This window comes from Typopeltis vanoorti, chromosome 25 (assembly GCF_054136105.1).
Source record: "Typopeltis vanoorti isolate ZY-2024b chromosome 25, IOZ_Tvanoo_1.0, whole genome shotgun sequence".
NCBI classification, from domain to species: domain Eukaryota; kingdom Metazoa; phylum Arthropoda; class Arachnida; order Uropygi; family Thelyphonidae; genus Typopeltis; species Typopeltis vanoorti.
Window position 1 is genome coordinate 71,676,697 of NC_143573.1, and position 22,403 is coordinate 71,699,099.

Consider the following 22,403-nt stretch of genomic DNA (forward strand, 5'->3'; position numbering starts at 1 on the left):
CTATATATAACGCACAAAATGTGTGCTAATCGACTAAAGAGTCGATTAGCACACATTGCAGACTTCCAGAGTCAAAAGTTATATGCGGATTTTCGAACAATGTGTGGGGAGGACGCCCCTAACCCCATGTTGTCCAAGAGTCAACTGTATATTTATATATAAATTTATATTTATTTACTCCATGATATATATATATAGCCATGCTATTGTTATTAAACTCCATGCAAAAAGTGAAACATTTCAATAAAGTGAGAAATATATCTCCCAATTTTTTACAACCACCTTAGAGGAAGTTTTTCATGAAATTAACTGGAAGAAAGAAGAAATTAAAATTAATGGAAAGATATGGTGTGAAGAGGCGAAATTTAGATAACAGCCTGTATGAGTCAGCTTCCGGTATACATTCAGACCAATGCTATTATCCATTTGTTTTTTGATTAATGTCTAAAAAAAAGTAATTTTACTTTCATTAAATTTAATACCAATGCTATTATCCATTTGTTTTTTGATTAATGTTTAAAAAAGGTAATCTGTAATCTAAAAATTACCTTTTTTAGACATTAATCAAAAAACAAATAGATAATAGCATTGGTCTAAACGTATATCGCAAGCCGACTCATACAGGCCGTTATCTTAATAGAAAGATTTCAACTCAATGTTTTGCTGATGATATAGTTCTCTTGGCAGAAAATCTAAAAATAAAATTAACAGAATTAGCTTAAATGTCTGTTAATTTTATTTTTAGATTTTCTGCCAAGAAAGATATAATGAGCTTGGATGGCTTCTGGGAGGATGAAAAATACCTTCAAAGGTGATATTTTGAAGGGGAAAGCTTTCAATCAGTGTGTCTTACCTGTCGCAATATAAGTGGATATTTTACTTGAAATATGTTTCACAAACTGAAAGTTATCCAGAGAAAAATAGAAAGGAATATGCTCAGTATTACACTTAAGGACAGGATACTCTCCCATTTAATAATACTGAAGACAGGTGTACAGGACATTGTCAGCTACATTATACATTCAACATTGAGATGGGCTAAACACATTGTGAGACAACACATATTCCTAAACTACTGACAGAATGGAGTTCTATGGATGGCAGCATTACACAAAGGGAAGACCAAGAAAGAGATTCGCAAGATGAAATTGTTAGGATTGCTGGAATGCAATGAATGAGAAAAGCTGAAAACAGAATAGAATGAAGAAAATTGGGGGAGGCCTTCATCCAGCAGTTGACTGATCAGGTTGAAGACAACTATACTATTTTTCATAGTAGCCTGTGATATATTCAACACCTGTCATTCAGTTCAAATTTTGAAGTGTTCAGTTTAAAATGAACTTTAAATGAATAATGACGAACTGTCCTATTTATTCACAACATTATATCAAAACATCTTTAGTGCAAGCTTATGAAGCTTGCAAGCACTAGCAACACATGGTTTCCTGAATGGTCTGAATTCAATACCTGTTTAGAAGGAAAGAATATGATATGACAACATACAAATTAAATAATGAATTATGTAAGTGAAATCATATTGGTGCTGAAATATACAGGGTGTTCGGGATAAATTTGACAGTTTCGTAAGGAAAAAGAAAATCTTCTTTGTATCTATTAAATTTAATGAATTGACAAAAAAACATTACAGGCAGAGTTAATTACAATACTATCAACAAGATTTACTCAAAATAACCACCATTAGCATCGATCACAGCTTCAATTCTGCTTCGGAACCTCGAACAAGCTGATGCTACAGTCTCCCTGGGAAGGGCCGCAAAAACTGTTTTAATTTTATCCATTAACTGGGCTTTTGTATTACTGGAAGTGCGATTGGTGTCTTTTTCAACTGCGCCCCATACAAAATAATCCATGGGGTTAAGGTCTGGGGAGTTTGGAGGCCAAACATTTGGACTGGTGAAGTCGTAGAAATTTTCAGACAACCATTTTTGACTTTTCCCAGAGGTGTGGCAAGGGGCCGAATCCTGCTGCCATACATACGGCCTACCATTGGCTACCCTTGTTATCCAGGGCTTGACTACAGTTAGCAACTCCACGAACAAAGCCCGAATTCCAATGCCAGGGTTCTTCAACACCTGTTCCTGCAGATTTGCGAGGAATTCTGCTGTACGAACGCAATCAGATCGTCTGCTAGGGATCTTTCTTCTTGCTACATCCTCGTAGTCACCATTGCAAGTCTCTAGTTCATGCCTGATTGTTTTTACTGTATTCAGGGAGCATTGGGCAGCAGTCGTAATATCCTTATTTTGATGGCGGGCACGAATCATCATGATACAAGTTATTCTCTTCCATGATTCAGGTGGGTTCCAGCTATCCATCCTTTCTGACATCTTGTATATGAATGAAGAAGGGTCCAAACTTTTAAATGAAGAGAAGTGTGTGTTAATACATGTAACTTACGGAAAAATATAATTAATTATAAATATGTCAAATTTATCCCGAACACCCTGTAGGTCAGAGCCAGAAGATATGCATATCATATTTACCAAATTTAGTGGATACATTACAAATTTTAAGTTTTGTGTCTTGATATCCATCTATTGTCATGAATAATCATCTGATAACTGGAAATGTGTACCTGAGCTTATTCTCCCTTTCATTTAGATATGAAACAATATTATATTAACCTCCATTATCATTCTTATGAAATTGTATCAAGATATCAAATTAAAAATCAACAGTATATTCAAAATATAGTATCAACTGTTCAAACCACAATAACATCTTACTCGTGGATCCATTTTGTTAACTACCTTCTCACGTACTGGCTGAATTTTTGAAGGTGATATGATTTGCTGTGGTGGAGTTGGTGGTGGTGGTGGTGGTGGAGGAGGAGGAGTCGGAGTCGGTGCTGGCGGCAGCGGCGGCGGTAGCAATAATGGTGCTGCAGTCATTGGTTTAGAAACAGTGACAGATGATCTGATGAGAGATGGGGATGTAGTAGTTACTGTACTACTGACAGCAGTGCCAGTATGATGGAAACTACTTATGTGATGTTTCTGAGGAGACTAAAAAAAAAAAAGTTAAATAATTACTTGAAATTATAAAAAATTAATTAACACTATTAATGACACTAAAGAGAAAGAAATCTACTGTGAGAAAAATAAGACTTCATTAAAAATCAGATGATTTCCAATTTTTGACTATTTTTAATAATTAAGCAGCCATTTACGCTTTTTTTTTTTTAGGTTACCAGTCAGAAAAATGCTGATAATATAGCCCAAATTCAGTGAGTAGGCTAAGTTAATAATCTGGCAATACATTTCTAAAAATTATGAAAACTTTCTTCAGGCTTCAAATAAGTGAAGATCTGGCACTGTGTGACAGTCTATGACATAAGATAATTAGATAGCAAATGCATTTTTTTGTTCTAGGTAAAAGGGTACTAAAGCCAATGTTTATCAAATAAATCATTATAACTATGCAAAAATGACAATTCCAACCACGAAGATTGGTATGTAAACTTACTGTACATTTAGTGTTGTGGATGGGGGAAGGGTTAAGTAACACATTCTCCTGCACTAGAGACAAACACAGTATTTTTTCCCAAGCCATTTGATTCCTTCAATGAGTAGATTGGAGATCTCATAAGAAGTGGCAAAAATAGTCAAGTGTTTTATTTATGCCAGTGATTTCAGAACCCAAAAACAAAACTGCACTATTAAATTTTATATTACTATATAATATGAAATTTTATTAAATAAAATTGGAAATTTACACTCATTTTTATTTTAAAAAATGCACTAGGTTAATAAAGCAAATCAGACTTTTGACTGATGAAGTTCACAATGTACTTATTAACCTGCTCTTAGACCAAGCCACTATCTACCTGGAATTATGAGCTTCATCCATTCATTCTTGAGGAAAAGATATATTATCAATGATTTGTGAAAAATTTCTTTTTTCCCCCCTTGGGAACTACCATCAAGTCCAAGCAAGATTTTTAAACTTGATTCCTGCTACTTCATTGTCCATAAAAGACTAATCCTACTACTACTAGCATGACATTTCAGGACAACTCCAATTTCTTTAAAATTAGAGACTGAAGAGGCAATGTTGTTTTTGGTGGCATTTAAAAGAAAATTTTGTTTAAATTTAGCTCCACCAGAAAGAAAAACTTTCCCCATTATGAATATGAACATACGGTAAAATAGGGAAAAAATTTTTTTTTTTTTTTTGCAAACTCAATACCCAACCTAATTAGAACTCCAGTCTTCCGTCCATGTGTTTCAGTTAGTTTTGGTTTTGTGCTGCCTTTGTGTGTGTGTTACAAGTCTCATTTTATACTCCTTGACAATTTCTCTGTAACTGTGATGAAATACTGGAAGCAATAAGTACTACTTTTAATCATTTCCTAGTGCTGTTTCACTCTATTAAACTTTTATCATGACTTTAGATGGTTAATTTACAGTCTTCTTCTTCATCTTCTGCAGCTTCTCCCACTTAAGTGGGGTCACTGTTTGTAATGAGTCTCCTCCACACCTTCCTGTCTTGGGCTGTCACCACATCCAAGTTCTTCATCTTCAAGTCCTCATCTACCAGCTCCCTCCATCTCTTCTTTGGCCGCCCACGCTTCCGCCTTCCTAGCACATCCATCTGCATGACCCTTCTTCCCACATATTCGTCCTCCCTCCTCATCACATGACCAAACCATCTCAACCTTGCCTCCTGTATTTTCGCTCCTAAGTTCGTAACTTTCACTGTTCCCCTGACATAGTCATTTCTCAGACGATCCTTTCTGGTCACACCGCACATCCACCTAAGCATTCTCATCTCTGCTACTTCTATCCTGCTGATGTTATTTTTCCTCAGGGCCACAGTTTCTATAGCATATGTCATAGCTGGCCTCACTACTGTCTCCTATAAATTTTGCCTTTCAGATTGATCAGCACCCTCTTATCGCATAACATTCCGGTCATCTCCCTCCAGTTCCTCCAACCCGCTTGTATCCTGCATCCCACTTCCTTCTCAGCTCCTCCATCTTCTTCCACTGTTGAACCTAAGTATCTAAAGTCTCTCACCTTCCTAAGGACATTTCCTTCCAGCTCCAGATCTGTCTCCTGGACGCTGCCCACTGCGCAACACATATACTCTGTCTTACTTCTGCTCAGTTTCTCTCTTCCAGTACTTTTCTCCATCTTTCCAGTTTAGTTCCCGCTTCTTCTCTTGAATCCACACACACAGCAAGATGTCATCTGCATACAACATTGTCCAAGGCGCATCTTCTCTCATCTCCTCTGTTACCACCTCCATCACAATATTAAACAGAAACGGACTTAATGCTGACCCTTGATGCAAGCCAACTGTTACTTGAAAACTTTCTGTCTGTCCCAAACAGGTCCGAACACTTGTCTTCACATTTCTGTACATTTCCCGCACCAACCTGACATATTTCTCCAGCACCTTCTTCTCCCTCAGACACCTCCAGAATCCTTGCCTTGGCACTCTATCGTATGCTTTCTCCAGATCAATAAATACCAGATGTAGCTCCCTTTGTTTCTCTCGATATTTTTCCATCATCTGTCGTAACCCAAAGATAGCATCTGTTGTTGATCTACCAGGCATGAAGCCAAATTGTTCCTTTGCAATCTCCACCTCCTTCCTCAATCTACCATCAAGAACCCTTTCTAGGATCTTCATTGTGTGGGACATCAACTTTATTCCTCTGTAATTTTTAGAGTCTTGTGCATCCCCTTTACCCTTGTAGATGGGAACAAGAGTACTCTCCCTCCATTCCTCGGGTATATTTTCCTGTTGGCAAACTTTCATGAACAGGTCCCACAGCAGGTCAATTCCCTCTTCCCCCAGTGCCTTCCACGCCTCCACTGGAATTCTGTCGGGGCCCATCGCTTTTCCATTCCTCATCCTCTTCATGGCCTCCATCACTTCCATTCTACTGATGTTCTGCACCATCCCCTCAGAAGGCTGCCCATCTCCTTTGTGAGTCCTTGCATTTTCCTCATTCAAAAGTCCCTCAAAGTATATTTTCCATCTGTTTCTTACGTCCACATCCCTCCATAATACTCTTCCTTCAGCATCTTTGATCTGCCTCACATGTAAGATGTCCTTTGCTGCTTTATTTCTACATTTCACTAGTTGGTAAATTTTTCTCTGTCCTTCCTTTGTTTCTAATTGATCATACAGATCTTGATATGCCATGGCCTTCGCCTGTGCCACAACTCTCTTGGCTTCTTGCTTTCTCTCTTTGTACACCTCTCTGTCCTCTTCCACTCTTGACTCATCCAACTTCTGCTTTGCCTTCCTCTTAGCTGTCACTGCCACTTGTACATCATTATTCCACCACCAACCCTCCTTCTGCTCTCTAATCTTTCCAGATGTCTCATCAAGCACCTCGATTGCACAGCTCAGGATTACTTTTGAATTATGTTTCCACCAATCTTGTACACTTTCCAGTCCATCCGAAATTCTCTCTAACACTCTAACGATTCCTCACACTCTCCTCTTTTAAGCGAAACCACTTAATTGTCTTCATCCCATGGCAACCAGAAGTTCTTATCTTCGATCTTATTTTAAAGTCTGCGCACAGCAGTCGGTGTTGTTGTTGTTCTACTTGATCTGTTGGAATTACTTTACAATTTGTCACAACCTTAAGATGTTTTCCTCTAGTCAAAATGTAGTCAATTTGTGAGCTGTTGTTACCACTCCTAAATGTTACAAATGGTCTTCCCTCTTGAAGAAAAACGAGTTCACAATTGCCAGATCAAACGCTACTGCAAAGTCTACAACCCTCTCTCCTTCCTGGTTCATCATTCCCACTCCGTGGCCACCATGCACCCTTTCACAGTCTCTATTCTGTCTTCCTATGTGCCCGTTCAAGTCTCCTCCGACAATCACCATCTCATTTTCTTCCAATTCCCTCATTTCTTCATCTAAAACGTTCCAGAACTCATCTTTTTCCTCTGCTGTACAACCAACTTGTGGGGCATATACACATAATGCGACCACCCGCTCTTCTCCAAGACCCAATTTCATTTGCATGATCCTGTCATTTCCTTACCCACGTCCAGTACTTCACCCTTCATTCTGCCACACACCACAATTCCTACACCATTTCTTCCCTCGTTATTCGCTCCAGAGTAGAGCAATTTATATCCATCTCCCAGTTCCTTTGCCTTTCCCCCTTTCCACCTTGTCTCCTGCACACATAAAATGTCCAACTTCCTCTTCCTCATCATGTCTGCCACCTCTCTTTCCCTTCCAGTCATGCTTCCAACATTCAGTGTTCCCACTCGCAACATCCTCTCCACCTGCTGGGCTCGCTTCTTTAACCGCACCCGCCCTTGATGCGGGTTACTTTACAGTCTGAGGCATTTATATGGGGTGACAAGCTCCACAATCCTGGGGGTTCAGTTTTGATAATTATGCAACTGAATAAAGAGTTTTCTATGACATTTCAAGGACTGCTGTGACATAATTCAATATTCCTCTTGTTTTTTGCTAGAATGCTTCACAAACAGATGAATAAAAAAAAGCTCAAAATGCATTGCTGTTCTTACTTCCATTAATGTAACAATCTAATTTCAACATGCTTACGCATCCTCTTTTTCATATCCTATTCAGTCATTCTATGGGTACTACTACTTTTAAACACCTATTTCCTTACATCATGAGGAAGATAAAAATTGTAGTTACACAAGGTCTGCTTCCAATGACTAGTAGAAAGACAGTGTCTCAGTAAGTTCTCACACAACAGATCTTAACAGGATGCAGACCTTGTGTAACTATGATTTTTATCTTTCCCATCAAGCTTTCAATGGACTGTTTAAGCTGTCCAAATCTCTCTAATGAACAGAAGTTTCATACTGACCATTTCATTATGTGATGTATACAACATTAAAGTTATGATGCTACTATGAAAATACAATTTGATCATGTCCATGCATATTTCGCTCAATCACACATAAGATAATAATAGACAAAATAAACCTGATACAATCATTTGGAATGCACTAAACTACACAACTGGACATACAGTCCACAGGTAAAGGGAACAACATAATAAGTGGTCCTCGTCCCATGATAGAGAATTTTGCCCCATCTAAAAAAAATTCTGATTCAATGTCCAATCCTCATCTTACTGTGGTGTGAAACATTACTAAGTATCCATTTGGATACTGAATGAATGAGGAGGATGGCCTGGCAATTTCAGACTGACTAAACTGTATTTTGTCTCAAACAATATGAACTATATGATGCAGTATCATGCCAACTAAGACACTGCCTGTTTATGAGATCCCAGCTGTTTTTTGTGAAAAATAAACTACAGGAGAACAACTTCAACAGGAGACGCATAAATGGTAAAGAAGTAGAATTAGCAGAGAAATTACAAAAGCGCTATGTCAATATCAATGGTGTTACAGAGATTAAGAAAACCAAAACAATGAGTTCTTTCTATTCTACTAAACATAAGATGATTTATTCAAGCTAGTACTTCGAAGTAACTAGTTTAAAACACTAAACAAAAATAAATTTCTTGAATGGCAGTTATTTTTAAGTACAGACAGTCCCTGACTTAATAGTTACATTCCCCAAACCTTACATAAGTTGGATCTTATCTCCCCACCTGTTAATTACATCCCAATGTTCATGTTTGCAGTAGCTGAATATGATAATGCAATTAACAGTTTTAAAATTTATTCTGTCCAATCTATTCTTTCCATTCAGAGAATGAAATTATCATTCAGAGAATTCATACACAAATTAGATTTCAAATAAGTCATTAAAGCACTGTAATATAATACAGTATAAATAGTATGGGGGGGGGCGAGAGTTTAATTTGGCTGTTCTACAAAAAGTATCAAGAGATGACTGAATAGTAACTTGTTTCTTCTCTTCATCTCTCTCTCATAACAGGGTAAGATGTCATCTATCCCTCTTTGGACTTTTAAGAAGCATGAGTCATTAGGATCTGCACAAACAATAAAAATAGCAAATTGTGTACAAAAGCATTGCTGCTTTTGTAAACAATCTGTATGTGAAAATCTAAATCTTCTTAACTGTTAGTAAGCAGTATTGCGTTTTCTAAAAAATGGGTGTCTCAATTAAATCCTTTCTGAAAGTTGCACGCTCATAGAAAAAAATGTCAGAGTGATAACTAATAACACAATATGATTATACATGCTATCTAGTAACAAAGTAAATAGTGTTAAAAGCAGGATGTGAATTTTAAAACAAATGACTTTTCAAATCAGTCATTCTTATCCTACAATGACCTTAAAGGATTAAATTATATTTTTAGTAAGTTTTATTTTAGTATGACAATCCCACTAACATATTAAAATATGTATATTTACTTATAAGTACCTAGGTTGGATATGGATTAATTACAGAAACCCTACTATAGAGAATGAATATGGAATATTTCGATTCACTTCAGACCTCCAATAAGCAGGGTTACCAGCAGTTTTGCATCAGGCAATTAAATTCATCTACCAAACACACATTTGTAACTGTGTGTATCTTCTATAATTACCTTCTTGTAAAAAGTAACTTCACAATACAAAATATTTAAAATAATTTAACATATGATTTATTAAAAAGTAAAGATGTAATTATTAATTGTCAGCATCTACAATCAGTTGTCTAATAATTAAGAGACTACATCAAGCAAAGATAGATATTTTATTTAGAAAGAAGACTGATAGAAGAGTTGTTAAAAGGCAGTTTTACGAGTCATGCATTGTATTTATTAATAACCATAATTATTGATGAATGTTGGTTTGTTTGTATAACTTACAGAAGAAAATTTAATGCTTACCGCATGTCCTTGCAATCTGTTGGCAGGAGGTGGTGGATACTGAGGAACTCTAATAGGTGGCACAAGATTAAGTACAACTCCTGTGTGTGTTCCATCCATTGTACCTCTACCAGGAGATGGAACGACCAGAACTGGTTGAAGTTTCTGATGGTGATCAAGAGGCTTTGATGTCAACAAAGCATTTGTTGTGGAAGAATTATTGGACAGAACTACAGCAGTAGCAACAGGTGCTTTAAAAGTCAGTGTGGTTGTTGTACTAACTAAATTATTAACAGATTGTGGCACTGGGTGTCTTAAGGAATTGAGCAAGGGAATCTGCTTTGTTGTAAGAGCAAGAGCTTGCACCTATTTACAAAAAACAGAGAAGGATACAGGAAACAATTAATTTAAAAGTACATTCCACTACAGGTGCATATAAAGAGAAAAATTCCTGATATTTTGGGAATAACCATTTCAAATTTTAAAGAAAGAAATGTATTAAATCTGAAATTACATTTTAATGCCCAACTGAATAAATGTTAAGATATTTTTTCTTCTCAATAAAATTTGTTGGAAGAAAGTGGCTAAATCAGTTCCCCATCTAGAGATGACATAAATCATCATATTTCACTCGGTTCATCAAACTGTTTTCTCTCAAATAAAATTGTGATAATATTTATCATCATTAAATTCCTGATATGCATCCCTTAGGGAGAAGAGGTACAGGATATTATGATAGTAATACATCAAAAGTGTACACACAAACACACACACTTTTAAAAAGGCCTTGATCATGGCTTCATCCAGTAAAACCTAAACATAACAGTTAGAAATATCCAGGTGGTACGTCTATGGTGTGACTATATGGACAAACAGAAAAATCAATCGAGCTTCGTATCGAGGAACATCTCAGAGACATCACCTATGGTAGAACCAGGGCCACAGCTTTATCTGGTCATGTGCTTAATTCTTCTGATCACAATCAGTCTACTATACACTCAGTAAACTGAGAGAGATCCAAAATTATCTATACATGCTATGATGAAGTTGAAAGATTTTGGAAAATAGAAATTGAACTAGTCTAAAATAGAAATTGAGTAGCCATAGTATTCAACACAAAATACGAGGCTAATCTTCTTGAATGGCAGTCAGTCTGAAGTAGAGTAATGTGGGCAAATATGAGAATGGGGAACTGGACAATGAGACTTATTTGTGCCTATGGTCCCACAGAAGGTTCTACTAAGGTAGAAGTGGAGGAATTTTTTGACGCTCTAGAAAAAGCAACTGACACAATGAAAAAGGAAAAGTTGGTCCTTGTTGGGGATCTAAATAGCAGAGTAGGAAATGATTGCGAGACATACCAAAATATTTTGGGAAAATTTGGAGAAAAGAGCAAAGCTAATAATAATGGCAAATATCTGTTGGATTTCCGCTCAGGACATGGACTGGTTATTACTAACACCATGTTCCAACATAAAAATGTGCACAAATTCACATGGAGAGAAGAGGCTAGGAATAAGAAAAGTCTCATTGACTACGTTATTGTTGATAGTGATGTCTTCTCCCTGGTGCAAGACACCAGAGTGTACAGAGGATTTGAAATTGGAAGTGATCACTATTTAGTCTTGAGCAGGATAAAATTGAATTTCATATTGAAAAGAATAACATGTAAAAAAGTTTTAAAGCGAATAAAAGTTGAGCAGCTCTCAGATGTGAACTGTAGACTAAAATACAGAAAGATTATTGAAAAGAAAATGAAAGAGTTTGAGAACAGGAATCAAACCTTGGAGATTCAGTGGCAAACTCTGAAGAAAACATTGATTGATTCTGCCAGTGAGGCATGTGGTGAGGTTGTGTGCAAGGATAAAAAAATCAGAACTCCATGGTGGACACAGGAAGTTAAAGAGGCAGTGAAGGAAAAGAAGAAAGCATATCAAAAGTTCCTGGCAAATAAGTCAGCTTTTACTCTTACAGAATACACAGACAAATGTAAGAAAGCTAAACAGTGTGTAAAACTAGCTAAACAAAAGTGATGGGAAGACTTTGGCAAGAATATAGAAAATAAATATCAAGAAGGTGGCAAAATATTCTGGAGGGTGCTGAAGAAGCTTAGGAATGGAGGAAAGAGTGCTGTAAAAGGAGTTAGAGATGATAAAGGTGACATGAAAATGGCAGAAAAAGATATCCTTGAAGTATGGAGTAATTACTTCGAAAAATTGCTAAATGAAACTAGCAGTGATAGCACAGTGGTAAAAAAAACACTCCACGGGCATACAGTCAGGAATACATATCCATACTTGAAGTAGAAAAAAGCCATCAAAGGCTTGAAACGTGGAAAGGCAGCAGGAGTAGATGATATTCGACCAGAAATGCTGAGGTATGGTGGTATAAGAGTCTTACAGTGGCTGCACCGCATAGTTCAGAAAACCTGGACAGAGGGAAGAATTCCCGATGATTGGAGTAGAGCTCTAATAGCACCCATATAAAAAAGGGAAATAAAACTGAATGTGAGAATGAGTGTTCCTGGCAAGATCTATGCAAGTATACTTGAGAAACGGTTGAGAAGAATTGTGGAAGAAAAGCTTGGTGAAGAACAAGCTGGATTCAGGCCAAATAGAGGCTGTCAGGATCAGATCTTCACTTTACGACAAATAGTTGAGAAAGCATGGGAATATAACAAAGATCTGTATTTAAGTTTTGTAGATTTAGAAAAAGCATATGACAAGGTGCCAAGAGAGAGAAGCTATTCAATACGCTACTGTTATATGGTGTCAATGGGGCATTATATCAAGCAATACTTAGTCTTTATTTGAGTTGTAAGTCAGCAGTTAGAATTGAAGGAAGTACAGGAAGATGGTTTAATGTTAAATCTGGTGTTATACTTCTAAATAAATCCTCTACAAGTCTGCAAGATTCTCTGACTAAATTGAATAACTGTTGTAATAGATATGGTATGAAGGTCAGCATTAAAAAGACAAAGACAATGAAAATAGGCAGAATCATTGAAAATGTCAACTGTGTTGTGAATGGAAAACCTGTGGAACAAGTAAAACATTTCAGCTACTTAGGCAAGATTTTTACTGAAGATGGTAAATTAAATATAGAAACAGAATCAGCAAAGCTGGTATGGTAGGAAGTCAATTGAATAAATTCATATGGAATAAGAGAGAAATTAGTCAGAACACTAAATTAGCTGTATACGAGAGAGTGTTCAAACCAGTTTTAACTTATGGATCTGAGAGCTGGGTCAGAAGTAAAACACTTGACCAAAGACTAGAGACCGCAGATATGAGAGTCCTGAGAAAAATTATAGGCGTGAACAGATGGCATCAATGGCAATATCATATTAAAAATGAGGATATTAGGAAAGAACTTGACATTGTCAGCATCCAGGAATGCGTTAGCAGAGCTAATCTCAGGTGGTATGGTCACTTAAAACGAAGAAAAATTAGCAAAACAAGTGTTCTCTGCCAGGTTGGCAGCAAAACGACCCAGAGGAAGACCAAGATATAGGTGGATTGAGTACAAAGTGCCTTAGATGATAGAAATATAAGATCTGATAATGTTGGAGTCTTGACAAGTAACAGACTGATTTGGAGGAAAATTGTAGATAGGAAGTTGGTAATGATGTAATTTTTTTGATGTATTACTATCATATCCTGTACACCCCTTGAGGGTACATGGCAGGAATTTGATGATGATAATGATGAGTATATGGCATGCCATTTCAGTTTTTTCAGTTGAATTTTCATGTAAAATTAGTATTCATGAACTGTCATAATGATATAGAATATCTCAAAGTAATGTTATCTTGTTTCAAGTCATAAAAAGCATTATCTGCTTTTAAAAATATTATGCATTACATAAAATCAGTTGATTTGAGGCAAATAATGAAGTATATAAGAATACATAATGATATTTTGATTTTAAATAATCTTATTTTATCAATAAAAACAATAACAAACAGCATTCGCTCCAGCAATACTGAAGTGGAAGTGCATATACTTACATAATAAAAGCTGTGACCACTCATATTTACAACTGAAGATGTGTCATCCAAAATTTTTTATATGTACCCTCATAGAACACAACAACACTACATGAAAAGTTTACATTATTCTTAACTTCCTATTGCCAATTTTCCTCCAAATTAGTCAGCTATTTGTGAAAAGTTCAATAGTGTCAGAACTCATATGAAGTCTGTTCAAAGAAGTTGTGGAAGAATTATTATAAAGGAAGTGGGTACCCTAGAATAGTTTGATAAACAGATATATATAGAGATGTTACATGAAGAAACAAGCCAGAAGTTAATGCAACACTGCAGTCATCCCTGTGAATAGCTGAAATCACGTTCCAGAACAGTGCTTTGATGAATGAACAAGAGTTTAAGTGTCCCAATGTCAGGAATTAATGAACAATGAGTGTGCATCAAGCATTAAACTTGGCAAAAAAGCCACAGAAACCTATCAAATGCTTAAAACAGCTTTCAGGGATAATGCCTTAAACCACTCAAAGATATTCAAGTGGTCCAAAAAAAAAGTTTATTCAAGATGGTCAAACTTTTGATTGAAGATGACCCCTGCTTTGTACAACTACTGATATTCTGCACCCATTATTTTGGCTAATGTTGGCAAACAACTCATCAACAACTGGCAAATTGCTGCTCGAGAGCTAGCCTGTGAAATGGAGATCTCATTTGGATCCTGCCATCAAATTCTGATGGAAGAATGCTGAAAAGTTTATGCCATTCTCACTAAGGACCAAAAGTTTCTAGCTCAAAAGAATATTGGCCATACATCACCCACACTATTCACCACATGCGACTCCCTGTGATCTTTTATTCCTTAAGCTGAATGTGTATATAAAGGATGAAGGTTTCGAGATGTAAATGAAATTAAACAGAATATAAAGGACCAACTCAAAGCTATTCCTTAGAACAGTTCCATAGATGCTTCCAAAAGTGGGGAAAAGCTGGAAACCTATACTGAGGCAGGAGGAAAATATTTCAATGGGGATATATTACTATAGCTCATAATTTATTTAAAATACATAAAAAAGCTTATGTTCTGAAACTTTTTGAACAGACCTCATATTTTGGTCTTTTAACATGTTCGCTGCCAACTACAAGTATACTCGTAGTTGGTATACGAGCCTCACAAGCCAACTACGAATATACTGATATGTTGATTACCGACCTCCTATGCCAAGAACGAGTTAACCCATAGTATAAGCACGTTAATTTGGACCCTTGGCTTGTGAATAAAGTGGAGAGCACGTCTGAGGGCTTGGTAGAAGGAAAATAATTTCAGCAAAAGCATAGTATGTTATAAGAGGTATTGTTGCATAAACTGTGTATTTATTAATGCTAATAAAACAATTTTTTGAAGTTTTTCCAACATATATAATATATATCATCATCTGAGTCATCGCTAGAGTTGTCTGTAGGATTATAATGATCTTTGGAATCTAAACCAAATAATTCATTCCATTCATCATTGCTCGTATTAGCATACACTTCTAATTCTTCATCAGTAAGCTTTCTTTTACTGGCCATGGCGTAATTGAAGGTTTTATTTAGATAATTTTAAATAATTGTAAGACTAGATGCAACAACCCTCACTGCACTGAATGCTGAACGTCACTGACTCTGAACTCAAGTTACACAGTCATCAGCACATGTAAGACATAGGTGGGAGGTGATACGAGATTACTCGTAGTTGGCGTATGAAACAAAATTCTGTCTGATAAGCAAGCTACGAGATAACTCATACTGACCTTGTAGAAGTGAAAGTGTTTGGCATGTGGTAACAAACTATGCCCGAGGAGCGTGGCAGCGAACGTGTTAATCCACTAAGATTGGTGGAAAAATCACGTGGTCTTGCTCTGGGTTTCTCCTGACATCTGGACATCAAACACTGGTTCTGTAAAAAACTTTCATTTCCCATTCTGTTTGAGTGACCATATCACCTGAGATTAGCTCTGCTCATACATTTCTGAATGATAACCATTTTAAGTTCCTTCCTAATATCTTAATTTTTAATATGATTCTGCTCTTGATGCAGTCTGTTTACTGCACTACTAATGTTTCTCATAACTCTCGTGTGATCTCCCATCTTTTATTTAACATAACAGTTTTATTTCCAACTTAGATCAATAAGTTAAAATTGGTTTAAACAATGTCTTGTATTATAACTACTTTACTGATTTTGCTAATTTCTCTATAATTCCATATAAATTTATTTGCCTGACTTCATAACATAATAGCTGAGCTTATTCTGTTGACTATTTCCATATTCAATTTGCAAACTTCACTAAAATTTGTCACTAAAAAGTTCAAATGTTTTACTTTCCAAAAATTTCCTTCACCCATTTTCCACCAAAATGTGATCCATATAGATAATAGTGTGCTCCCTTGTCTTATACCTGATTTTCCACCAAATCATTTTTCTGCATCTTTAGTTTTGTCTGGTAACTTCCAACTCAATTATAGACTATACTGCTTGATCCAACATTCCATTTATCATATACCTTTTTTTTTTTTTTTTTTTTTTTTTACAGCTTTTCTCTTGAAACCTTGTCATATGCCTTTTTCCAATAAACAAAACTTACTGTTTTTTATATATATATATATATATATATATTCATGATTTATCAACTATTTATCTAAAGTGAAAATCTGATCATCCTAACAATCTGCTCATTCAGCGCCTGAATGCAAAGTATTCATCTCAGTTTTTCACTTCCACTATTTTTCTTAGCCTCTTTTACATATGTTTACAATGCAAACATACTGGAACACTCAGTAAGGAAGTTCCTCTGTAATTCTAACATTCAGTGTTATTTTCCTTTTTCTTATACGAGGGTGGTCTGATGAAAAGTTCTCAGCCTAACAATGAAAAAACGGATTTCAAAATGCTTTTTATTTTTCAACATAATCTCCCTTAAGACTAATACATTTATTCCAGCAATGCTCCAGCACCATTATCTTGTTCCTGTAGTGGTTCTCAGTAAGATCTGCAAAATACCCCTCTACAGATGCAATCACCTCTTGATTCAAAGAAAAATGATGATCAGCAAGGAAGAGTTTTAGTTTTGGGAAGAGATAGAAGTAAGAGGGAGCCAAATCTGGGGAATAAGGGCGAATGTTCCAACAATTCATAGTGTAGATCTCTTAATTTTCCCATTGCCAAATACTGAAAGATGATTTTTTTTCTTCTTCAAACTAGGTCTTTTCTCACAAATTTCTTCGTCTAGTCTGTTTAAAAGATTGGAATAAAATTCCCCGATTATTGTTTTACCCTTTTCAAGATAATTAATCAACAAAATGCCTTTAGCATCCAAAACACTGATGCCAACCCTTCCTGCTGATGGAACTAACTTTGTCTTCTTTGGTGCTGAGCAACTGGCATCTGTCCACTGTTTGGATTCTGGTGTGTAATGGTGAATCCAAGTCTCATCCATAGTAATAAATTGATGCACAAAATTAGTTTTATTCTTGCTAAAATGCTCCAAGCACTGTTCAGAGATTTTCATACGAGTTCGTTTTTAATCTGCTGTGAGCAAGCGCAGAACCCATCTTGCACAAAGCGTTTTCATTTGCAATTCTTCATGCAAAATATATCCCACACGTTCTTTTGAAATGCCTATAGTCTCGGCAATTTCATGCACTTTGACTCGCCGATCATCCAATACTATATCGTGCACTTGATCAATGGTTTCTGGTGTTGTTACACTTTTGGATATCCTTAACATGGATCAACCTCAAGGGTGGTACGGCCATATTTAAACTCAACAGCCCATTGCTTAATTGTCGAAAAGAAAGTAGAAGGGTGCCCATAAACTTTTATGAACTTCGAATGTATTTCTTTTGGCATTAAGCCTTCTTTTACAAAGAATTTTACAACAGCACGATACTCAATTTTATCCATTTCAGGGGATACAGACAACACTTTTGCTTCAGACAGCTGTATAAGACAAACTACTTGATAGAATGACCTGCAATTTCACATGGATGCTTATGACAGATGTACCAACTTGGGGGGGGGGGGGGGGGATCTTGCTGATGGTGTCACCATCTATGGTCCAGGTCAGGAAGATTTTAGACCACCCTAATATATGGTGCTATGAGAGCTCTACCCCAATCACCCAGAATTTGACCTGCTGACCAGGTCTTCTGAATTATGCAGTAGTGTGAATGTAAAATATTTTTACTATATTTGAACATTTCTGGTTGAATTCATCTACTCCATCTTTTGATATGTACTCCTAACTGCATACCCCTTGAATGTTTTGTAACATTGTTCTATTACTTTCTGTTTCATTCAGCAATCTTTCAAAAATAAAGATATTCTGGATGTCTGGAGTAATTTTCAATTTTAAGTACCTTTATCATCTGATTCCTTTTGCAATACTTCTCCTTCATTTCTAAGCTTTTCAATGGCCTTCTTCCTGATATTTATCTTCTATATTGTTACCAGTCTTTTTTTAGCTACTCTTGCACAATTAAGTACTTTTACTTTGATTTCTTACATTTTTCTCTGTTCTCTCTCAGAGCATCTACTAGCCTACTTGCTGGGAACTTTCAATATGTTTTCTTCATTTCCATGACTGCCTCTAAATTTCTGAGTCCACCATGTACCACTCTGGATGAATTAATGTTTTCTTGAATCTCAAATGTTTGGTTCTCATTTTCCACTGTTATGTTTTCTTGAATAATATTTATATATTTTGCATGTAAAGTTCAATTCTGAAGAAGGATGCAGAACTTTGTCCATTTTTAATAACTTCTTATGCATTCTTTTTTCTTTCTTAGCATGACATTTGTTTCATCCTGCTCATTCCATTTCAAATCCTACACATACTCTTGTATCTTGATAAAGCGTGAAGATTCATTAACCAGAGTCAATTTTCATTTATTTACTTATTTCTTGTGTCCATATGAATTTATGAATATCTTTAAGTAGGAACATGGTATTAGTAATGACTGGTCCATGTTCTGAGCAGAAATCCAGCAGGTACTTACCTTTATATTATTAGATGTGCTTTTTTTTTTTTTTCAAATTTTCCCAAAACATTTTCATATATCTGATACTCATTTATTACTAAGAAAAGAATTTTTTTCAAAAATTAATATAAATATTAAAGTGGGAGGTACAGTTTTCATTTTTATTTAATCTAGTCAACGAAAATATAATCAAACATTTTGTAAAATAACATAACAGCAGCCAGTATTACTTTTTTATAAAAAATAATCTTAAGATTTTCATCATGTCATAAAATAAATATTTTAAAAAAGTATCATGTTAATAATAAAAACTCAAGTCCTTACTTTCTTGGAGTAAAGAATAGAAGAACAGGATGCAGAATTCTTCAAACCTCAAAATTTCTTATAACTAATTTCCCTTATTCATTATTCTGAAATATGTTGTTATAACACTATACTGCATTTAATGCAGTTTGTGGCATAGTTTTTGCCATGCAGTATAGGATTTATGTGTTGGGGAAGGTGGGGAGAGGAGTGCACTGCTAATCATGATAATGTTATTGAATAAAAAGAAAATATCATAGAAAACAGAAAAAAGTGAAATATAAAAAACAGCAAGCACAATAAATTAGCAGGTTAATTTCTTATTAAGCACTCAACATAAGTAATTCCTTTGACCAAAATGGGTCGTGGTATCATACATTATAACTCAATGCACTTTCTCTTTCCTGTAGACATTTACTACACTAACAACATATACAAACACTACTCCTGATTACTTGATGTGATAACTATGAGAACCAGAATCATGAAAATAAATATGCAGTAAGGCTTGTAAGATTTATTACAAAACTAAGATGAACTTCACCTTTTGGTATCCAATTAGCTGACAAAATCATCAGGAAAGGGAACATACAAAAAGATCTGAACACATAACAACCAGTTTTTTTTTTTTTTAATGAAAGCAATTGATAGCATAAAAGCTAATCAACCAGTCACACATGCATGACTAGACATGCAATTCATTCTATACCATAGTAATTTATAGCACCACCCATAATAACACAAGTCTAAATTATTGGATAGCTATAATGTATATGTGTATTCATGTTCATTATTTTCCACTTATACAACACGATAAAATTAGTTTGGTGTTCAGTGTGAATTAATTCAATTAATGTTACTTCAGTAAATGCTAAATCTTAAAATACCCTCAGCTATAAATTATCCTTTACAGCAAATACAATGAAAAGTCTTTGATTAAAATAACCATCAAGCATGAAAGTTTGAAGTTTCAGTGGTTTTGAATATGAATTTCTAGTTTAATGACTACAGAATAATTTATTCAACTTGGAAATATTTATATGGTGTGATGAGGGTACACTTTGTCAAGCACTTACCAAATGTTACACAAAATTACAGCTAAAGAAAGTAAAACACATCACATTAAGCAATGAAAGAATACAACAAAATAAAATTAAACTCATCTCACCTTCCTTTCCCTCTTTTACTTTGCGGTCTCAAGAATTTATTAATCATCGGACCTCAAACCATTCACAGCATAAGGTGGTCAGTCCTATGCCTCGATGTATCCTATGTCTGTAGTGTTGGGTTTTCAAGGCCTGTTTGCCTGCTTTGCAGGATAAAAAACCCCACTGTCCATGCCCAAGACCGGCTATGGCTGAGGAAGATCCTTCAGCTCCTCACGTCTCTGACAGGAATCGAACTTAGGACACTCCTTCCACAGGCATATAGTTGTGAAGCACACAGCCACTAGGCTAACTATGCAGACATAAAATTAAACTAAACAACGAATATGTGAAAGTAGGTATAACAGTTATACTCTAGCGTAATGCATGTCACAGCCTAGTCTATAGATGTAGGATTTTTTAAATGAAGACCAAACCTGGTGAAAGATCATGCCTTGAATTTTATTCCATTGACATTTTTTATAACATGAACCTCAAATTATGAAAATATGCTAGAACAAGCATGCAAGTTCACTGTACATGTTGTACTTAGCAACAAGCTTGACTTGTGAATTAACTTCATGTCTCATCAGAGTGTGAAAAAAGCAATTTGTTCATTCATAACAAGTGAGAAGTTTTAGGTGTGTAGAAAAGTGGAAGAGAAGTTTCACTGTCAGTTTTATTTAGATAATGCTAATTCTATATATAGTATGTCATAAATAGTTTCTTACTTATTATGCCTAAAACATGCCGGTCATTACAAATGAGTTTTATCAATAAAGAAAATATGACCAATAAGAGGAGAGAATGCACATAATTTTATCATTAGAGAGCACACAGATGTGCAGCAAAGTAATCGGATAACTAAGATAAAAAGACGTGCACTGTGGACAATCATTATTTCATATCCCAATGATGGATTAAGCAAAATCTGTAATTTTAATATCTACTATTAATGTTTCGAAATAAAAGTAGCGCAAATTTTTTTTTAATCGTCAGAAAATATATAATTTTTTTATACTGATTCTAAAAACAATCTGAAAGTTTTTTGATTGTTTTCACAGTTGGTGCCTTGATACAACTGCAATGGCCCTTTCTGTTTGCCACTGTTTTGGAGCCAATCAAAATCCAGATCCTCTAGCATATGTGTGAAAACCAAAGGATTTTACTTTATTGAATTTATTAAGAAATAGAATCTCCCCTCGCATAAAGTGATACAAGATACAAAATTTGGTCGATTGGTAGAGCCTCTGCTACTAATGGCTCAGTTAAGTAAGTTTGAGCGTGGTTAGTAGTTGGAAGGGGACCAATCGTTCGATGCTGTTGGCACACTCTCTCTCGATGAGTCTTCGGACTCCCTGGAGGTGTCAAATAATAATAATAACATACTGAAAATGATCATGTATCTTAATAAATACGTAAATAATAATTTTGCCTGCAACAATTATTTATTATGGTGTAGAAGACTTCGTTAATTTCTGATGAAAAGTTAGTATTAATTTGCTGCATCCATACAAATGAAGAGGGATGTCTTAGCGTTGCCCTAATTCTGTTCTTCCTGTGCATAATAATTTAGGTTCAGGTTAGGACAGGGTTATAATCAGATGTAAAAATTTCTAAACAATTCCGACTACCTCCTCAGGATTTTCTAATGGGTGCTTATGAAAATACTATAAAAATATGCTTAGGTATTTACTGACTTTTACACATCATGCTACTTGATAAAGATGCACAATGTATTCACATGTACTTAGCAACCCTCAGAGGCCCTATGCTTTCAAGTGAGTGAAGAGGAGTAAGTGGATAGCAACACTCAAGAGGTATAAAATACTACTACTGTATGCCCACACATGCGAAATCCTTCGACACTTCTGCACATGTCAGAAGAAGGAGAATCCATTCTGATAATAGGGTAATCAATCCGTATTGTGGAATGAGTTGTTTATTATTACACGTCAGTAAATTAACTTCTCTTTTAGAAATATTGTAGTTTATACAGTGGTAACTATTTTGCTTGTATAACTGTTGGAAAATTTTACGGATAAAGCACGTGATTTCACGTGTTGGTGACCAATTCGTACATCGCCTTATTTCTTTCTCCTCTTCAACATGAATCGACTCTTCTTGACACCGAGCTAACTGAGGTTCTCGTATTTGTGGTCTGACAGTAGCAACA

General features: G+C 35.5%; 1 protein-coding gene across 1 annotated transcript in view; it reads right to left on the bottom strand.

Moving 5' to 3' along the window:
* Positions 1–22,403, bottom strand: part of LOC150092841 (PHD finger protein 21A-like) — a 151,459-nt gene that overhangs the window by 67,954 nt on the left and 61,102 nt on the right. The window contains exons 6-7 of the mRNA XM_090414330.1: positions 9,797–10,141; positions 2,748–3,026 (exon numbers count right to left, since the gene is read on the bottom strand). Coding sequence (XP_090270456.1) covers positions 2,748–3,026; positions 9,797–10,141 — 624 coding nt within the window. The remainder of the gene's footprint in view (positions 1–2,747; positions 3,027–9,796; positions 10,142–22,403) is intronic.